Consider the following 21,488-nt stretch of genomic DNA (forward strand, 5'->3'; position numbering starts at 1 on the left):
AGGTGAGATTAATTAAGCCTGAAGAATTGTTTATTCTTCTGGCCTTTGATTTGAGAGCTGAATGTAGGTTATCAGGTGTGGTACCTTTGAGGGAAGGTGTGGATACACCTGTGTGTATTCCAGACCTCCAGCTGCATTTGGGTCCCATCCTGAGGAATGATGGGAGCACATAAACCCCACCCTGGCTAATCTAGGTTTAGAGAGCACAGGTGAGGATCAGGCAGCCTCCTTCTTTTCACCTCTCAGGGGACAGAACCCATCAAGGGAAGGACTTTGAGACAGAGCTGAGCTGCATCCATGGCTGTTTGGTGTCCTGAAGCAGCCACCTCTGGGCCTAGCAGCCAGCAGAATAATTACCAGCAGAAAAATGTGTATTTTAATCTCACCTAATGGTTGTATTCATCAAGCAGACAGCTGAATTTGTCACTGGCAGAAATTTCTTGGTGACCTTTCCAATGAATCTGTTCACAACAAAACTCTGTGTCTCTGGTGAGAGCTCTGTGTCTCTCGTGTGAGCTCTGCCTCTGGCAAAGATGTGGAGAAATGGGGGAAAAAGCATTCCTGGCTTATTTTAGCCATGAAAGTAAGAAGACAAATGGAAGATGTGGAGGTTTGGACCTTTTCTGTCAAAGGGTGATGGATGCTGTCAGCAGAAGGCAAGACATTGGCAGTGCCAATCAGTCATTCTCTCCATCAGCGCCACTTGTTCTCATCTCAGACAAACTTCTTTGGCTTAAATTCCTTCCTCTGTCAAATTAAAAAGAAAGAAATGGCTTTTCTAGACCCCAGTGGGAAGGAGTTTGGATTTTAATGATCCAGAAACAGTGGTGTATATTCCTGTGCCATTTGCCCAGCAGGACCAGGTGTGGGAGGCTTGGTGGGTATTGTCTGCTCTCACTGCTGGACCTCTCTGAAGCTTCTCCACAGCTATGCCAGAGAAAAGTGCCATAATTCTTGTGTAAGTATTTATGGTTTTCACAGGAGGGACCACAGAAATAAAAAGCAAAAGATTTAAGTCATGAGATGGAATCCTCTGGAGGTTCCTCAGCTCAAAACCATTCCATTATGGAAGAACATCAAAAAGAAAATATAATTTTTGGCAATTCCCCCCCATTCCTCTCCATGCCACGGGCAAACCTTGGGGACAACACAGTCTAGAAGCTGTTCTCAGATGCAGCAGAGCTGTGAAGATTTTTGGTCTCTATTCATCATCTTAAGAAGATTACTGCAGCTAACATTAGCATTTTTGCTATTACATGGTGGACTGGCTGAAGTCCAGACTGACTTGGAATTAGAATACTTATTTCTTTCCTTTTATTAGTTCTTTTTCTTCTTGCAGTAGAAGATGATGGACACAAAAGAAGCCAGTGAAGAAAGCTGCATCAAGGGATACCAGTGCTTTGTAGTTTGTCCCCATATAACTGTTTATGTGAGCTTTTAATTCTGACTCAGTTTGGTTCTAAGTTTCAAGTTTAAATGAAATTAAATATAAGCACATCCACAACTGACATTATTTTTGGGTAGGTACTATGTGAGACCACTAAGAAGTTACTGTTTTCCTCTCCAAACTATAAATATATCCAAATTTACTTGAAACTTGGCATGAAAAGATTTTATAACTACCATAAATTTGACCCTTGTTTTGAGTCTCCCACAACTCTTTGGACACCACATTAATTTTCTGTGGCTGTAAGAAGTTTTCTGCAGGATTCTGTAGTACTGTGGTGCATATTTGAGGCTGAATTTCTTGACAGAACTTGCAGAGTAGAAACCAACAATTAACCTAAGCTGAGTTAGAGAGCAGCTGCTTCTATTGTGCTGTGGATTTCTGGGGGTTCTGGCCTGGCAGAGTTTGATTTTTCTGGAAAAAGTTTGAGTTTATTTATTTGTTATTTTTTATTTCAGTGTAATTGCTGAGATAGGGAGTGATGCAGCCCAGAGCTGCCAGCCTCATTTGCTGGTGTCAGGGATACCTTTTGTTGTTGTAAGTGATGCTGTCTGAATGTGACAAAACACTTGATAAGCTTGGCCAAGCGTGCCAGAAAACAAGACAAAAACCAAAAAGCAATGTGGACTTCCAGCCCAGGCAGTTTAAAAAACCCCCAGGGTGTTCTGCCCTCATCAGGGAGTTGTTTCAGGAGAAAATCTGATCGATTTGGTTAAAAAAAAAGAAGAGAGTTTTGCTTCTTGCTACTGAGGAGAGGCTGCACAGATTGAGGTGAGCTCTAGAAAACACTCAGATCCTTGGTGCACATTGCCACAGCTCTCCTGGCAGCTGTTTCTGCTGGTTTTTGCAAGGCCCAAGAGACATTCACTCACAATATTGAAGTTTTTAAGCAGTCACTGGCTTCTGTAGGTGGATATTTTCCTGTCACTGAGGGCCCTTGTTCCAGGCAACAAGTGAGTGTGCCATGGGAGTGGGATGAAGGCTGTGGTGCAGTGGGATGCTCCAGGCTGAACCCAAACTCCTGGTCCTTCCTGCCAGGCAGGCCAGGCTGCTGTGATGGGTCAAGTCATTTATTCCTTACTTTGTTCAGAAAACCTGAGCTTTGCCTTTCATCTTTTCCACAAGTAGAAGCAGGGTCTTCTCTGTCTGCCCCTCTTCCTGTCTCCCTCATTTCTTTTGTCTCACCTCTCATTCCTTCTCCTCCCCCAGAGAATTTTGTGCCTTCCCAGCACAGCCAGGTCAAGTGCTGCTTCTCCCTCTGACTGCCTCAATTCCCCTCCTATCTTCACAGGCAAATCTGCAGTCTGGGTCATTAGTAAAGAAAATTCATTTGCCATAAAGAAGGTTCCTGACTAATGCTCTGATTTGGGGTCATAGTGACCCCTCACCTGAAGTTTCTCATTCCAGTCTCAAAAGCAATTTCCCAGAGTAGGTTTGAGGAAGGGCCAGGTGAGGAGACACCTGGAAGGAGAGAAACACATGTAAGAGACAAAGCAGTTTTTAAAGTAGCAGGGAAAGGAGAAAGGAAAGAAGAAAGGAAAGAGGATAAGGGAAATAATTGGGTTTCCTGAGCAAAAGAGGAGAAAAAAAGAAGAAATTGGTTCTGTTTACATTCAGACCTAAAATTTGAGCAGTAAAGACAATTAGTTGGGTTTTAGTGGAGCAGGGACTGGGGTGTGCTGTATCCTGTGCATCTGCCCATGCCAGCACTTTGGAGGCAGTGAGGGATGTGAGTCCCAACCTAAGTCCTTCCTTGCACCAACCCAGCTTGTGTTTTCTGAAGCAGAGCAGATGCATGAAAGGTTTAGTCCTTCTTCCAGATGCTTGTAAGCTTTGTCCTTGTAATCCTCAGAAGCAGGGGGAGGAAGAATGGATCTCTCTAGATCAGAAAACACAGGCTGGAGAGATGATCTGAGGATGGGCAGCCGTGTGTGTCAGCTCTGATGCTCTTTCTGATCAGCTTTATTGACAATCTGACATGTCTGTAAATCCAGACAGACCTTAAAAAGTGTCAGGGTTTGAATTCACACAAGGGAAAATGTTTTCTAGAGGATTTTTAAATGAGTAGCAGAGATAAGTCGAGAGAAATCCTCAACACAGAAAGTGTAAAGCACTACTCAGATTAATTTTTGTCTTCCATGTAATCATTTTAAATGACTCAACTGTTTTCAGTTTTTTTCCCCGTGCTTAAATCTTCAAGAAGTCATTGGCAACTCTAAAACCACCAGCAGAGTAACATTCACCCTCTGATTTTGATCCCTTTTAAAGATTTTCCAGCTATCTGTAACTTTTATTTCCTTTGGTTTACATTCCTTCACTGTTATTACATGCACTTATTTTGTTTATTGCAATCTGGACTGGTGGCAAGGCCGATTAACAGCTGCTGAACTCTGCTGGTTAAAAGCTCCCTTTTCAGTTGTACACAACCTTGCCAAAATCCAATTGCTCAGGCTGAAATTTGTCATTTTGATTGCTTGCCTCAAGCAGAATTATTTTGGAAGGGTTCAGCAAAGTCATTCCAGTACTTTCCAAAAATGAGGCTTGAGCAAAATGTTAGCACATCAAGAAATTAAAAACAATTTCTGGTGGCCTTTTGTCTGACTGCTTTGAGCCTTTGTCATTTTGAACAGAAATGTAAGATTTGTCATCTGGGATGTGACTTTTCTATCTGTTATACAAGTCCTACATTTGTGTGAGTTCAGTGAAGCAGTTAATTATTTTTTTTTTCTGTGAAAACGTAACATCACTGAGCCAAATAGTAAACACTGAAGGAATTAAACCAACACTGTCTTTGAAAAGCTTAAGGAAATCATAGTTTTCCTTAATTGCTGCTACACTCAGCGATGCTTTGGCCAGGAGCTGAAGCCAAAGGCAGGGTCGTGCCCTTTCTGTGCTCCCAAAACACCACAATTGCTTAGGAAAAAATGTGCCTCCTTGCTTGGGAGCAGGGATTCCAAAGGATGGGATGACAAAGGAGTTCAGTAGGGGCTCCTCAGGAAGCAGGAACCACAGAGGATTAGGCAGGATTTGATACTTTTGGGATGGGAAGCGGGACTGGGAGGGAGGAATATGGACTGGCTGTGTCACCATGATACTTCATTATATTAAAAGAAGTTATATACTAAAACTGTACTAAAGAAAGAGAAAGGATACATCAGAAAGCTAGAAAAGAATGAATAATAAAAACCTGTGATAGACTCAGAGAGTCTGACACAGCTGGCTGTGATTGGCCATTAATTAAAAACAATTCACATGCTGGGTGAACAATTCTCCAAATCACATTCCAGAGGAGCAACACAGGGAGAAGCTGAGGCTTCTCATCTGGTCAGGAGAAGAAATCCTGGTGAAGGGATTTTTCATAAAACATCACAGTGACTGGCTGGGAGGAATAAGGGCTGGCTGGACTGGAATTTTGAGGTTAGGGAATGTCCTGGAGCGGTTTTGGGGAGCAGGAGCAGCCAGATAATGACACAGCATTGTTGAGGTCTGCTGGGAGCCGTGGTGACCACGGGGGCTGGGGCAGAGCTGGGACAGATGAGGTGGAGCAGGAGCAGCCACCACATCTGAGGACATCAGAGCTTTCTCATTGTTCCTTTCCTGTCAGCTTCATGAATCCCACCCAAAAAATAGTCAAGTTCATTCCCTTTGCTGCTGATTCAGGAACAGGACAGCAGCCTCCCACCACTGCCAGCTACTCCATTAAAACTGGTGTTGATTTAACAGTTCCATGCAGCAGTGCTGAGGAGCCATGTGGGTGTCCATATGTTACATCAAAATACATTTTTTGTGCTTTAAATCTAGGAAACACTATGCTCCTAAGACCATGGAAGTTTCAATGTCAAAATTCAAGTTGCCCACTCAATGATTCAGTTAATTTTGCCTAATAGTATCAGTTCATTTTGTCATTTATGAAGTTTCTCGTGTTCACCCTTTAACCTGAATGTTCTTTTAAGATAGCTTTATGTGTGCAATAAACTTACAGCTGAAGCAGAAGGGAAACCTTTATCCCCTGGCCTCAGTCAGATTTTCATGTCAATTAGTCTATCTGGCACAGGGTTTAATAACTTTCTAATTGCAATTGCAGCACTTAGCTAAATCAATGGCCACCCCTCCTGATAAAATTGATTTTAAATAGCCGTTGTTAAAAGGCACCAGGTGAAAATTAGTGAGGTGAAAACCAAGATAAGATTAATAAGGAGCCTCCTTTTCTTCCAGACAGCTCATATTAATAAAACTTGCTTTTTGTTTTGTTTGGCCTTAACATATTTTTGCATTAAAAAAAAATAGTTGAAATTACAGAGGAGCTTCCTTTCTGAGCTTCCTTTGAGATGTTGCAGGATGGGAGGATTAAAAGGGGGGACAGTCCCTTCTGGAGAAGGAGGCAGAGGATGACGAAAGGGATTTGTTCCAGCTCTGAGGACTGGAAAGCAGCAAGGCTGGAGGGCCAGTGTGGTACCTCACACACCACTTCTCTGGCAGCTCAGAAATGCACCACACTTCCAGCACGTACAACCTTCCTTTGTGTCCTCAGTGTTCTGTGTGGGTTTGTTAAGTGCACCATCTGTCAGGATAATGAGACCATTTTCACTTCCCTGCTCCATAACCTCCTGATGTAGATAGAGAGCTCGGAATATGGACCTGCTTTCTCTTTCCTTTATTGGAAAAACATACTTGCTTTTACCCACATTAAAAAAAAATAAAATAAAATAAAAAGGTGTGTGGGTGTGATTAATCAATACACAGGCTATAAAAAGGTGGATACTCCTCCTTGCTACACACCTGAGAATAAGCCCACTGCAAGGCAGCATTAATGATCTACACTTTAGTCAGATGCTTGTCAGAACACAGAGCTGCATTCTTAGGGGAGAACAACCCCTCCACCCTTTATCTGAAATAGCAACGAGTTCCAAAGAGGATGTTGCTGAGTCAGTGCCTAGGACCTAGAAGGTTTGGAATTCTGTTTTTTTATGAGGTGGGGGAAAGGGGAAAAAAATTGCAGAAGTAGGGTTTGAAGTACTGTCTAGTGGCTTTGAAGCCCGACCTTGCTCATTATCTTTGTTGCTTTGGAAAGGCTTGGAAAATTACATTACCCCACAAGCATCAGTCCTCACTCAATAAATACAGAGGCTCAAGGCAGGGACAAGAAATCCCACAGAGCTTTGGTATTGACTCGTTACAATTCCAGGCTTTAGCCTCCCAGTACAGGAACTGCCTTTGGGTAATGAAAGGGCTGCTCAGAAGGACACCTTGCCCTTCTGGACTCATTCCCCCCTCTTTTATAGGATCTGTTCACTGCCATTTTTTACTCCCTTATGCTAAACAGTAAATTGTCCTATGTGACAATAAGGTCTCTTTTATTGCTCTGGAACAGGAAATTAGTGGAAGAGCAGAGCTGTGCTCCAGTTCTGCATCAGAGCCAAGAGCTGTGTCCACCTCAGCATCAGTTTGCACAGTAGGGGTGGGAAAGAAGAAAACATGGCAGGGATGTGTGGTGGGGCTGGATTTCTTCCATTAAGGAATGATGAAGCAGTGACTTGTGTGCTTTGGCGTGTGAGGAACATGTGAGTGCAATTGTGCTGTGAAATCTGAATTCTCTGTTGAGTGCACCATGTTGGGGAGCTGCACTAGGAGGTGCTCACTGGTTTTCTGAGCTCTGCAGGCAGATCCCAGGCTGATATCAGAGATCCTTGGCTTGGATCAGCCATGAGAATCATGGCAATACCTTTTAAAGTGTTCTTGTCTTCTACAGATGGCCCCCCCAGCTCATCTGACACCCACATTTTATTCCTCCTGCATTCTCAGGACTGTCTTGATTGCCTTTGCCACGTGCTGGGTGCAGCAAGGTTCATTGGAGCACCTCCACCCTTCAGGATGGCAGCAGCCATCACCTGGCTCATTCTTAGCTAAGTAGCAGAGCAGAGGTTTGGTGTTTGCTGTAGCTGCTGAATTCAATTACAGCTCTCTCAGAAACTGTCATTTGGCTGCTTGTTCACATGAAGCATTTGATATTGCTTGTCGTGGTGTTAGCTGTAATCCCTTATTAGGGGTATAGAAGGAGTCTTATTGATGTACACATAAAGGCACACAGTGTACACAAAAATTCACTATCTCTGAATTAAATTGAAAGGAGAGCAAGAGTGCTGATACAGGTTTTTTTTGGTCTGTTCAACTATATTTCTATAAAAAGAAAAGTGTATGCACAGTGTTCAGTCAGCTCCTGAGGGAGCATGAGAGGATCCAGATCAGCTCCACAACTGGCAGCTTCCCTGGCCATCTCAGCAGAGGGAACAAATGTTCATTCTGACCCTCTGCTGAAGGTGAGCTGTTCTCTTCTTCTCCATCCCATGGGATCAGAGCAGACAGTTGGAGTTGTGAGAGAAGGTGTGCCAACCTTTATTTTATTTTCTTCCTTCCTGGAGCAAACAAGATTTCTTAGCTGCTGCAGTTTCAGTGTAGTACTTTTCATAAGGGCTAAATAATTCATTTGGTGAGAAAGGATTTCTCATGAAATAGCAGATAAGTGTGTTCATCTGAAATTCTACAGTGTGTAGTTCAGGCATCACTCAGGCTCAGGCAATATAACTCATTTAAAGAACAATACCTACATCTGAACCAGCCCCTCTGAGCTGCCTTTAACACTAATGGAGAATTAACCAGTGAAGGAAGGGATTCAAGGGTGAGATTCAAACTGTCCAAAAAATACTGGAATTACACCCTTAGAATATTTGGCTTCCTTTACAGCTGGACTTGATGATCTCAAAAGATCTTTTCCAACCTAAATGGTTCTATGATTCTAAGTTAGATTAAGGATTTTTTCCCCCCCCCTAGAAATTGGCCAGACCTTTTTAACTGGAATCTGGTTTTGAAATATTTGGCTTAATGAGCTTCTGCAGAACATGTAACATGGCTTTCCAAGTGGCTCTTGGGCAAGACAGCCTGAAACACACTCACAGTACCCTCCAGCATTTCATTCCTTCTCATCCTCTTTCAGAGCCACATTGCCACTGGATCTTAATTTATCTCCCCTGTGCTGCTGTTTCAGTGTTATCCTACATTCTCCTGAGCAGCCCCTCCTCTCTTCCTAAGAAAGTTAAGCAAGCCAGCCTGCAGGGGAAATAAACAGAGAATGTGGCTCTTTGTGTTCAGTGGAGACATGTAAACTCAAATTAATGATTCTGTTCGGGTAACAGCCCAAGCAAAAGAAAACAGTGGAAATTTCCTAGAACCAACCCTCCTGCAACAGGGTTTCTTTGCTTTATGGTGGAAAACTACAGCTGGGTGACTGCTTTCAGGAGTCAGAGATGTTAAAATTCTGTGCCTTCTGTGAGAAAATTTCATTCTGTGAACATTCAGTAAAACGTCTGGTCAGACTGAATCTATCCAGCACTCTGGCTGAGCTTGTGGATGCTGGAGCAGAAGTGACAAAGCCAAGTGATGCAGGAGCATGTGAGACCCAGTGGCAGGCCAGGTTTCATGATAAATTGATGTCCATCAGAGTTTCCTGGTCTTTGCTCAGGCTGAACTAGCTTGGAGCTGCTCCAGAAGCCTGGATTTTACATCCATCACATCTCTGGGGCTCTCCTGAAGGGATGAGTTTGGTTTTATGGGGGGGTGACAAACTTTCTTTTGCCAAATGCTCTCCTAAAGGAATCTCTTAGAGCAGGTTTGTTCATCCCAGCCTATTTTTACCCTCTGACAATTCTGTTCTGTCACTAAAGAACTTCAGGTACTTCCTTGGGCATTTTTAACTTCACAAACTCCACTTCTACCCAGTTATTGACTAACTGCCTCCAGAAGCATCCCCATCTGGCAGGTAGTGCGAGATGTTAAAAAAGCATGGTACATGTATTAAAGCAGTGCCTTTTTTTTGTGGGGTGATTGTGCTAAATTAATTTATCCAATTGCATCATGAGCAATGCCCACGTTTGTGCAAGTAAAAGCTGCACTGTTTGGCCATTATTAAAGTTGTTTGTTTCTTGCACTTAATCTGTTCAGTAGAGTGCTTCTTACTGATAATATTTACAAGGCTTAGAAGATACTGAAATAGAATCATAGAGTGGTTTGGACTGGAAGGGTTCTTCAAGCTCATCTTCCAACCACCTCTTCCATAGAAAGGGAAGAACCACTAGACCAGGATGCTCCAAGCCCTTTCCAGCCTGGTCTTGGACATTTCCAGGGATCCAGGGGCAGCCACAGCTTCTCTGGGCACCCCGTGCCAGGGCCTGCCCACCCTCCCAGAGAAGAATTTCTCTGCAATATCTCCTTTGCTTCAGAATGTGATATTGAATGGCAAAGCTCAATTCCTGTACCTTACCTCTGAGTGTGGGATTAAGTCATTTGTGATTAAAAGCTGTGATAGATTTTACGAGAGGAGAGTGTTTTTCACTGTGACTTTCCAAGTGCTGATAAAGTAGTTTTTATTAAAATTACCCTGTAAACTAAAAATAGCCTCTCATTAGTTGCTAACAGATATGCTGGTGTCCAGTGACTCCAAGAAAATGCCTTTATTTTCCACTTTGAAGATGAGCAGGGCAAAAGTCTCACTATTCTTTGTGTGGAAAAAACCATCTTCTGACTCCATACCACGGTGCTTGTGATTGATTCCTCTCCTTTGTGTGACTGACAGGTTTTGCTCTGTAACCCGTGCCACCTTCCCCAGCTCCTGTCACTTTGGCAGGCACAGGTTTGATCCCCCTTTCCTGCCACTCCTGTGTGGCATGTTGTGATAGCTGCCACTTTTCCAAGCTCCTTCCCCAGCTGCTCTTCAGGGAGCATCCCTGGAAAGCAAAGCTGAGGGAGGCAGTGCCACACTGGAAGATAAAATCCTCTGGTTTTGTGTTTTCCTGGCGAGTGCTCTCAGGTGTCATCGGTCATCCCACAATTAGCAGCAAGTGCCAGCTCGTTCTGAAGCAGTTCCTTTGCAGTCTGGAGCAGGAGAGTGTTTGGAAGTGCTCTGTGGGGTTGTGGGTTTCTCTGGGTCTGGATTGAAGGCACTTGAGATGGTGTTTCGTGTTCACACTCAGGTGTTTATTATTTCTTATCAGTGAAACAGTCTCACTGCTGTGAGTTCTGCAGCTTTTCATTAGAAAGCACAAAATGCCCAACAATCTCTTGTTCCAAGGACTTTTAAGACTGAACTATCCAATGAAGAACTGACACCTGGATTATTTTCCCTTTTACCCCAATAACTGATCCCACAGAGCTGCAATGGGGACTTTTCTGCCCAATTACAAAATGCCACCCAAACCCATGGAGAAGGAGGAAGAAGAAGCATGAAGAAGAAACCCAGGACCACACCCTGTGCCCTCCATCTTGCTTCCCTCCACAACAGACTAAAAACCCCAAACCCTCAATTTCTCACCCAGTGACACACCTGCACTGCTCTCTATAATCTATTTCACACTTCTGTGGATTCTGGGCTATTCTGGAGTTTAGGAAACTTTCTCCAGGGATGAGGGTCAAAGTCAGTTCTGCCCTGGGGGTCAGGGCACCCCAGAGCAGACAGAAATATTCCCAGTGCCCTGGGTTTCCACAGTGCTGGGGGCAACATCCTTCTTAGAAAACAAAATGGGTTGAGAGCCTTTTTTATGGTTCTGATGCAAAGTGGTGCAGAATGGAATCAAAAGGGCCAAACTCTCTTTCCTTCTGGGGTCCCACCCTCTGCCCCCACAGTCCCTTGGCAGAGCGTGCCTGGAGCAATCCCAGCCATGCCCGTGGCTGCACCAGCTCTCAGATATTTAGGGAAGCTGTGGATGATGCCTGAGCTGTGCTGGGCCTTGGACAATGTGCTGGTGTCGAGGTAGCCCTGAGGAAGTTCTCCAGTTGTTATTTTAAACCTTACTGCTGAAGACACTTTTGCAAAGGTCAGAGCACTGAGGGGTGGTGGAGGGGAAAGAATTTATTGTTCTGCATTTGTAGCCACATTAGGGCTCCCAGCTCGGGCTGGGAGCGCCTGCATGCTACCATAATAGGGAAATAACTGATCATGTATTAATCAAGCAGCAGAGGAGCCAGTCAGGAGGGCAGCTTGCTTCACGCACTGCTGAAATGCAGCTTCCTCCGCAGCAAAGCTGGTTGAAGACACAGTGTTTAACTGGGAAATGAGAACTGGAAATTGCAGAGGAAATTAAAACCACGTTGTAACAATTCCCCTTTGAAACTTGGCTGGAGCCTTGGGCATCGCAGGCAGCTGCAGAACGAGACTCCCACAACTCTGGGCTGAATTTGTGAGGAGGATTTTGGCATCCTGACCTGCAAGAGAGGCTGAGTTAGGGATGGGTGTGTTATCCCTGCTGGTGGGTGTGGAAACCCAGGGCACAGGGGATGTTTCCCTGTCTGCTCTGGGGTGCCCTGACCCCCAGGGCAGCACTGACTTTGACCCTCATTCCTGGAGAAAGTTTCCTAAACTCCAGAATAGACTGGAATCCACTAAGGTGTGAAGTAGATTGTAGAGAGCAGTGTAGGTGTGTCACTTGGTGAGAAATTGAGGTTTTGGGGTTTTTAGTCTGTTGTGGATGGAAGCAAGATGGAGGGCACAGGGTGTGGTCCTGGGTTTCTTCTTCACCTTCTTCTTCCTCCTTCTCCATGGGTTTGGGTGGCATTTTGTAATTGGGCAGAAAAGTCCCCATTGCAGCTCTGTGGGATCAGTTATTGGGGTAAAAGGGAAAATAATCCAGGTGTCAGTTCTTCATTGGATAGTTCAGTCTTAAAAGCCCTTGTACCAAGAGATTGTTGGCCACTTTTGTGGGGCTTTTCCAGCGCGCTGAGCCTGGTGTGGGCAACGTGCAAAACTTTAGATAACAATAAACAAGAGCCTGAAGACTGAAAACATCCAGTGTGTCTCTCTTTGCTGACACAAGACCACTCCAGGAGGGTCTCCCCAGACAGGGGAGTCCCCTGGAAGGGCCCAGGCAGGGCCCCACAAGTCGGGGAATCGGTGGCAGGCACCCGGGCAGGTGGGGCATCGCTCTGCAGGGACACAGGGACCTGACCCGAGCTGGACTCCCTGATCCTTGGGGGTCCCTTCCCGCTCAGGAAATTCTGTGATTCTGTGTCAGTGCCAGCATGTGATCCCCAGCACCATTTCCCTTCAGCTCCCAGAGGCTCCCACTGAATTTGCCAGTTTAGCACCCCTCAGACACAGCTTTAGCTGGTAAGAGATGAGATTACAGAGCTGAAACCAGGCTGGTTTTATTTGATAGGTTCCTGGTTAAACTTGCACAAAGTTTGATCTCCGTGTGGGAATGTGAATTAGGACCTCTGGTTTCATTCCCAGAATGCCTCCCATGAATTATGTACCTATCTGTGCATCAGTTATGTGTTTGTAAACCATTTTAAAAGGCTGGCAGTGATCCATTAATTACTTTGAAGATGAGGAATAATTGCTTAAATAATATTAGCATTTAAGGAAAAACAATATTTGTCTCTATATTAATTGTTGAGCAAAATCAATTCATCTGTAGTTGGCTACAATCTAGAGAATGCAATTTTTGTAAACTGAATTTTATTGCTATTCCTTTCTGTTCCATTATATTACCCCAATGTACATATTTTTTGTGCTACTTCATTTATCTTATGTCAGAAATAATATTCCTGTTCTCAAACATTATTACAACTAGGAAAAAAAGAAAGATTAATCAGACATTTCAAAAGCCTCATGCTGAAATAACATTTTTAAAATTATAGAAGAACAACCATTATTTTTTGCAGCAAAACTAATTTTTTGAGTTTGAGATAGCAACACCATATTCTGGAAGTAAAGGTCAATTTGAAAAATAAAAGATTCTGGTTGCCTAATAAGGTCATGTTCTTTATACCAAATTGTAATTTACAGTTGAATCAAATGATATTAATTATTTCTGGCTTGCTTTGAGTGATATTCTGGGGCCAGTTGGTGTAGTTCAGATAAAAATAGATGTTACATTTAGTCTTATCATTAATGATAACCTTTATTTTTTTTCACATGGAGCCTTTGAAGTCTCAGGAGACTTCTGAGCTCCAGGGGTGTTGCTTTTCAGTTTCAGAGATGGTTCCTTTGTGGACTTCACATTTCCCCAGCATCTTCCACCTTCAAAAACCTGAAAACAAAATCCCCTTGTGTAAAGCTGTGATTCCCCACCACCGAGTGCCTCTCTCCTGACAAACCCAGCAGGGAGCTTTGGGCTCTGGAAGGTGGCTCTGGAACGTCTGGGTTCCTTTTGGAGTGACAGAACAGGAACAGCTTTAGGGATGGACTTCTTGGAACAAAACGAGCATCTCACCCTACAGCACTTCTAATGAGCAGGAAGGAGAATTACTGTTGTTCCTAATCTAATCAGAGAAAAATCCAGTGCTTACTAATGAAGAAGCTGAATGTTTGTGGCCAGGAAGGCCACTGGCAGCTGGGCTGGGTGAGGAATTGTGTGTGCAGCAGGAGCAGGGCAGGGATTGTCCCTCTGTGCTGGGGCCCCTCCAGGGCTGGGTCCAGTTCTGCTCCTGCAGGAGAGCCCTGGAGGGGCTGGAGCGTGTCCAGGGCAGGGAACGGAGCTGGGAAGGGGCTGGAGAATTCCTGAGGGAGCTGGGAAGGGGCTGGAGAATTCCTGAGGGAGCTGGGCAGGGGCTGAGCCTGGAGCAAAGGAGGCTCAGGGGGCCCTTGTGGCTCTGCACAAGTCCCTGCCAGGAGGGGACAGCCGGGGGGTCGGGCTCTGCTGCCAGGGAACAGGGACAGGAGGGTTGTGGGGTTCTGCTGCCCCAGCCCAGGGAGGAGCTGGAGCTGCTGCAGAGCCCAGAGGAGGCTCCAGGATGAGCAGAGGGCTGGAGCAGCTCTGCTGGCAGGAAAGGCTGGCACAGCTGGCATTGCTCACCTGCACAGGAGAAGCTTTGGGCTGAGCTCAGGGTGGCCTTGCAGGGCCTGGAGGAGCTGGGAAAAGAGACACAATTCCAAGTACAAGGGGGAATGGCTTCAAACAGACAGAGAGTTCAGGTTTAGCTTAGATATCAGAAGAAATTCTTTACTGTGATCTTAGTGAGGAACTGTAACAGTTTGCCCTGAAATTCTCTGGACGCCCCTGGATCCCTGGCAGTGCCCAAGGCACTGGGGCTTGGAGCAGCCTGGGACAGTGGGAGGTGTCCCTGCCATGGCAGGGGTGGCACTGGATGATCTTTAAGGTCCCTCCAACCCAAACCATTCCGTGGTTCTATAACTCCCCTAAAAAATGAGTCTTTTACTTCCTCACCCTCAAATAGATACAGAGGGGAAAGAATGGCCAACATCAACTCTTGGCTTTTAAAACTGTTCCTTGTGAGGAGTTAAGCTCCACACCTCTGAGCATCCGTATGTTTTCTCCAGCTGGCTGGTTGCTCTGTGGAGTCTGGGCAGACAAAATTACTCTTCCCATCACATAAAGATAACATCCATGTGATGTTTCAACATCCATGTGATTCCTGCCCATTTTGGTCCTCTTTAATTTGGGGCTGTTCTGCCTCATTGGACAGGCTGGTATAATAGCTTGGGATAAAGATTGTCACAGCTTGAAAAATCTTTGGAGCAGTGGGAGGTAATGATCCTGCCTGAGGCAAACACTGCTTCTGGCCCTGTGATTCTGTCCCACACTCCATTGAATCTCTTTTCCCAAAAGCTGCAGTTTAGCCCCTGAAAAATGCAGTATTTTTATGAGTGTATTCCATCTTTGCTGTGGTCCCATAATTCCTGTTAGATGTGAGCAGGGTGAGCAGGGGCAGAGGATGGCACCTGAGACATGAAATGCCAGGTAGAGGCTTCAGCCCGTGTGATTTTTCATGCTGAATGGTTTTCCAGAATGTGACGAGCAATTTCTGTTTCATCTCCAAGATGGGAATTTCTGAGAATAAAGACTGAGTCCCCTTTTCCACCCCACTAACCTTTTCCCTTCCCTGAGCAGTTTTGGGAACTGTTTAGGCTGTGTTAAAATGTCAGAAAAGACTGCTTGAAACTTTTGGCCCATAAGGAATAAGCAATGTTTCCTTTTCCCAGCGTTATCACAATTCATTTTGCTTCAGAGTTGAAAAGTAAATGAAAGAAATAGCTGGAGGCACATTTGTGAATAATTACATTTGCACCACATTTCTTCAGAGTTTGATGGGTAGATTTATGTGTAAGATTTTATTGTTTTCCTTCAGCTTCATTATCCATCCAGTGTTTGCCATGGATCACAGGGCACTGTAGCAGATCATGGAGACAGCATTCTAATGCTGTTTCATCTGGAAAGGGAAAACATAGATCTTTTTTCAGCTGCAGCAGTGCAAGATGATGGGAGCCTTGGAAAGCAGCTCATTAGCTGCTGCTTCAGGCTCTCCTGCTGGGATGAGTGCTGCCTGTGGCGAGGGAAAACCTGTGCCCTATAAATTGTCTCTGACTCCAGCCCTGCAGTGTGATGGTGCTGGGGTGTGGGGTGCCCCTTGTCAGCAGGCAGTTGAGGTTGTTGTGGCATTCACATTCTCTGGAAAAATCCCTTTACCCAGGATTTTTCTCCTGGGAAGCTGAGAAGCCTCAGAGGAAAAGGAAAACAATTCTTATCTCATTTGCTTCTCCTGTGTTGTGCTCACGTGGAATGTGTTTGGAGATTGTTCACCCACAGGTGATTGTTCCATTGCATTCTGCTGTGAGTTGTTTTCACTCTTTGCCCAGTCAGGGCCAAGCTGTGTCAGGGCTCTGGAGAGAGACACAAGTTTTCATTATTATCTTTTATCCTTTCTGTATTCTTTAGTATAGTATAGTATTCTTTAATATAATATAGTATCCTAAAGTAATAAATTAGCCTTCTGAGAACATGGAGTCAGATCCATCATTCCTGCCTTCGTCAGGACATTTCCCAGCAAATCCAATAGTTCTCCAAGGAGTTTGCTCCACCACTGATCAGATTTGCCTCAGCTGGCACCAGAGCCAGTCCATGTTAAATGTGATTTTGGGAAATTCATTGGGTAACAGTCTTTTGTTATGGCCAACAACTGCTGCTGTGGGACTGTTCACCTCCCCTGCTGGCAGTGAGCAGAGCCCAGCAGGGACGTGCACTGGCTGCCCTGGTTGGTCAGGGTGTGTTCAGAAGAGTCCAGCAGAGTCTGAAGAAATCTTTCAGGGAAAAAGCCTTGCAATAGCTGGGTTTAGTGGGAAGGGTTAGGGGGATTTATTTATTATGGTGCTAGTGAAAGCAGATCTCCCCTCAGAAAGCAGAAAATGCAGGCCAGGGCTTATCAACCATCTCTGAATCCTGTAAAATCACAAGAAGCTCATGAGTTTAAGTCTGCTGACAACAGGCTTTTTTCCACCTGGTTTTTCATAGGGGTGGGTATAGTCCAGGTATCCCCAGATACCCATGTGGAAAGAAACATCATTTAATTTAGAAAGTGAAGATACCAACAAAAGGTTGTGTGTGGCAGAAGATGGGGAGGGAATCCTGATCCACCTTTATTGCCACATCAAGGTAGCTTGGAAGAAGGTGGTTTGCTATCAAAATGGTTGGCCCCCACCAGCAGGAATGAAAAAATCAAGTCCGGGAGTAAAACCTGTGCCAGTGCTTACCTGTGCTGTGGACTGCTGAGAGTCAGAATTTCTTGGGTTTTCAGACCATTTCCAAGCTAATTATCCCTTGTGAAAGGAAAACCAGGAGTGCATGAAAGGGGAGCATTTCTGCAGGCTTGCTTTCAGCTCTCTGCGGAAATTTAATGATTTGAGGACTGAAATCCAACAGCCTGCACACTTGAGATACGTGAACAACTACTGACAGGTAAAAGTGACTGTGCCATGGGTGGATGTGGAGTGGGAAGGGTGCAAAAAGACTTCAATCTTTTTATCAGTGCAGTGAGGGTATTTCTAGTCTGTGCAGGCCCTGAGCCCAGGCTAGGTTTCCATTGTAATTAACTGGTTAATTCTTAATTTGTAGAATCACAGAATGGTGTGGGTTGGAAGGGACCTTAAAGATCACCTGGTTCCAGCTTCTCTGTCACAAAGGAGTTGGAACTCCTGCCCCTAACCATTAAAACCATGTTGTTTGCAGGGTGTGATACTTTTTAACTCACAAGGCTGCTTTTAGGGAAGCAGCTCAAGGTAAAAACTAAAATTTTATTCCCTTAGACAAAGCCCAAGCTGGCGCCCCACTGAATTTTCTCTTGAGATTGACAGTCCATCTGTGTTATGACAGGTATCAATAGGAAATGATTTGGGGAGAACTCCAAGAAAATCCACTCCCAAAATTTGGGAAATACCCAATCCAGCTCTTTTCAGTTTAACACAGGACTTAAACTCTCTAGGCAAATATGTCTGTGCAATTATATATTAATGTATATTCTCAATGTAATCAAATGTGGATGGACCATCCATGTATAAAAAAAGTGAAATATGGGCATAGGGAGAAAGAAAATGATACAGAAATGTCCATTGTATTACATTACCTGTATAGATAATGCACATGTTGTTTTGTAATGTATATTATGCACATATGTGTAATCATTATATTTCCCTACCATCTGCTAATTATGAATTTCTTCTTTACTCATATAAATATCTTGGCCCATTTGAACACTTCTAATTTCTTAATTACAAGTCTAAGTCATGGCTGAAAACTTCTTGTCCTAGCATTTCTCAGTGGTGGCAGGAAAATAGAAATATAGGAAGAGCTCATATGGAATTTTGGTTTTGATGTCAACAACTGTAGGTCAAAAGAAATAAAAAGAAGTTAGACCTTAAGATATTGTGAATTATGTATTACAGTTGATTTTAAGGCAGTGATGATGGTACACATCAAACAAAGATTTAAGTTTCCTGGAAATTTTAGAGACAAATTACACTAAATGCTGCATTTTCTTAAGTGTTAACATGAGATTGCTGAGTCACTGTTGCAAGTTAAGATAGTGCTAAAACTTGGCTGTAATAGGAAATGAGCTGTACCAGCCAGATTTCATCAAGAGCCACAGACCCAATTGTGTCTGTTCATCCACCCATCTGGTTTTCCCAACTGGCATTTCCAAAGGACAGCAATTACTACACTGAAAGGCTAAAATCAATGGACAGACTCCACTTTTACTGTTAGGGTGCCTTTAACCCATAAATACCAAATAAAAATCAGTTCAGTTTCTCCTTGGCTGTGTCATTTCCGACCTTCACATCCCTTTCCCCACGGAAGATAAACTATAATTGTATTTCTGTACTTAGGGTGGTTGTATTGCTTGAATGGCTACACAAACCATGCAGATTCTCAGATTTAATGACATGATTCTGTGATTTAATGACATAAAGTTAATGGATTGATTTTGTTCCACAAAAGTCTTTGTTTTGATAGCCTAGCTTTTCATTAGCCTGTATAATAAAACTTGGTGAGCTCTCAAGCTGTTCTTTTTATCCAGATTTTTTCTTTCTTCTTCCATTTTCATCTTTCTTCTTAAATGTTTTCTAAATAAAACAAAATACTAAGTGAACATCACTCTTACATTAGCATAGCTGCATTTATTTGATTACTGCAGTAAAAATAAAATCAATATGGAATTTTGCAAAACCTTCCCTTTAAATATTTCCTCAGTTTAGAATAGAAAATGGACACAAAACCTGAGTTCTGAGTAAGAACAAGAAGTAAAGGCAAGAAAGGACTCATGCTAAAACCATGGAATGGCATCCCTGTTTCTAGTGTGCAGGACAGAGACAATGGGGGATAAGTTTATTTTCCTTTTAATAATACATTGGACACGTTGCCTTTATTTGCATTAACACTACATGGGGATGAGTATCCTGGAGGTATTAATGTCGAGAAATAAGGGCAAAGTGGTTCAAAATGGGTGAATTCCCCCAAGGAGAGCTTCCTGCAGACTCCTGGTGTGACATGCACTGCAGGCTGGCACACAAGAGTTACATCAGTGAGTTTAACAAACCAGTCCATGATGAAAAACTCAGTGCTGTGACAAGGTTAGTGGGGCAAACGTGTGCTCCCACCAACTCAGTCCAGGCAGTTTAGGGTTATCTTTGCAACCAGGGAAGGAATTTTCCCAGGGCTGCACTTTTAACTTGTAGGTGGGTGAAGGAAAATTCAGCAGAGTCAGCTGGGTTGGCCACGTGGAGGCCAAATGCAGCTGAAGGGAAAGCTGGGGCCTGGGAATAAAGGAAGGCAAAGAGCCAAGGATTGAGGATGAAAGACAAGAGCAGAGCCTGGAGAGAAGTGAGGGAAGCAGCACAGTGGTGGAGAGATTGGACATAAATGATTCAGAGGGGAAGAGCTGTGCGTGTTGGAAGGGATGAGGCAGGAAATGAGTGGAAAGGATGGAAATTAGCCTTAGGAAGTATTATCTCTTCCTCTCATGTTGGAGGTGTGATAAGAACAGGGTCTTAATGCCTTTAAAATATTTTAATCTGCCTCTTTTTTTAGAGTAAACATAGAATAATTTAGGTTGGAAAGGCACTTTTAAGTTCTCCCTGCTGGGTGGCACAGAGGAGTCCCTCTGTCCCTCACCGTTGGCTCCCTGCGCTGGGGGGACTTGCCCAGATGCTGGACGAGTGCTGAGCACCCTTTGGATGTTGCTCCTCAGTGCCCAGCTCCCCAAGCTCTGTCACTGGGAGGGGTTTGATGTAACTTGTGCCAGGTTTTTTCCCTGAATCTGCTCCCCATTGCCATGGCTGTGTCTATTGATGCCTTTTCCTTGGTCTGAAAATGGAGAGCCAGGTAAGGTTAAGGCATAAAGGGCTTTTACCTCGGTATTTAATAAGGATCTTTGGGAAGAAGGAGAAAGCAGCAGAATTTTCCACCTGTGCTGTTCAGTGATCATCTCTGTCTGAAAAAGCTGTTGATGTTTTTGTTCTGTTTCCTTTGAGCAGATGGGCAAAAGAAGGTCCAAGAGGAGTTTGACATAGACATGGACGCGCCAGAGACAGAGCGGGCGGCCGTGGCGATACAGTCCCAGTTCAGAAAATTCCAGAAGAAAAAAGCTGGGTCCCAGTCCTAGTAGCTACCTCACAGCTCAAAACAAAGTAATCCTGAGATGATTTATCAAGATCAGAAATAACACAAAGATGCATGTACAGAAATTATCAATATTTAAAACCCCATTGGCAGATAACAACCCATGAGCTTGTGTGCGACTTCATCCCAGATGTTTCACGCCCATTATCCTCTGTAACTCACCATTTTACTTGATGTTGTAATAAAAAGTTAGGGTGAAGTAATTAAAGTGTCTGCCTTCATCTGTCTTTCCATATTAATCCAGCAAGTGCAGCGTTACAAATGAACCCAGCCCAGATGCCTGTTTCCCTCTCCACCTAAAGCTCAGAGTCATAACAGCACCGTATGTTGCAGGGATTTTTGCTGAGGGATGAGATAGATGCATCTCAGCCCTGCTTCCCTCATTTGGAGAATTCCAGCTGCCAGCAAAATGTGGAAATAAAATGAATTTCTTGTAATGAGCTGAAAGTAAAAAAAAAAAGAGAAAAGTTGCAGACAGAAGCTGGCATGAGGGGTGTAGGAAGCAGGGAGCAGTTTATTTTTGTCTTGCGAGTGTCAATAAAGTGGTTTGAGTGGGGAAATTGTGCCTGTCCTTCCTCTTTGCATGATAACATTCAGAGATCTTGGACCACATTAACTGTTATGGAAAGAAAATAATAAACCAGACACAAAATACCTTTGGAAGTTTGGGATTGATTTTTGTAAAAATAGAAACTGACCATCTAAGCTCTATTTCTTGATGCAGGTTTTCAGTCTCTACATAACTGATAACTGTTTCTGTGACATCTCTTTATTTCCATATTATTTTCAGTGTTTGAGGAGTAAATCATGACAGGCTTCCTGTGTCCATTTGCATTGTTCTGTATTCAGCTTTGAGCCCCTTTATTGCTGTGTTAGCCCAGATTTGGATCAACAAAAACCAACTACAACATGGGGAAGTGAGTGGAGACAGCCTGCCAGCCTCTCACTCCTTCAGGGGGCACAGATCCAGGTGCCATTCCCAGCTCTGCCCAGGGGGATTCTTTTCTTCCTCTCCCACCTTCCACAGGAGTGTTTGATCACCAGGGCAAGGGACAAGTGCATCATTAATCACCTTTAAACAGAAA

At 44.0% G+C, this 21,488-nt stretch overlaps 1 protein-coding gene across 1 annotated transcript in view; it reads left to right on the top strand.

Moving 5' to 3' along the window:
* The window catches only part of PCP4 (Purkinje cell protein 4), a 50,695-nt gene extending 29,896 nt beyond the window's left edge, over window positions 1–20,799 (top strand). Inside the window, exon 3 of the mRNA XM_084226827.1 lies at window positions 20,259–20,799. Coding sequence (XP_084082953.1) covers window positions 20,259–20,386 — 128 coding nt within the window. The 3' untranslated portion in view covers window positions 20,387–20,799. The remainder of the gene's footprint in view (window positions 1–20,258) is intronic.
* The last annotated feature ends 689 nt before the right edge of the window (window positions 20,800–21,488 follow it).

The sequence above is a fragment of the Fringilla coelebs genome (assembly GCF_963513975.1).
Source record: "Fringilla coelebs genome assembly, chromosome: 2".
NCBI lineage: Eukaryota > Metazoa > Chordata > Aves > Passeriformes > Fringillidae > Fringilla > Fringilla coelebs.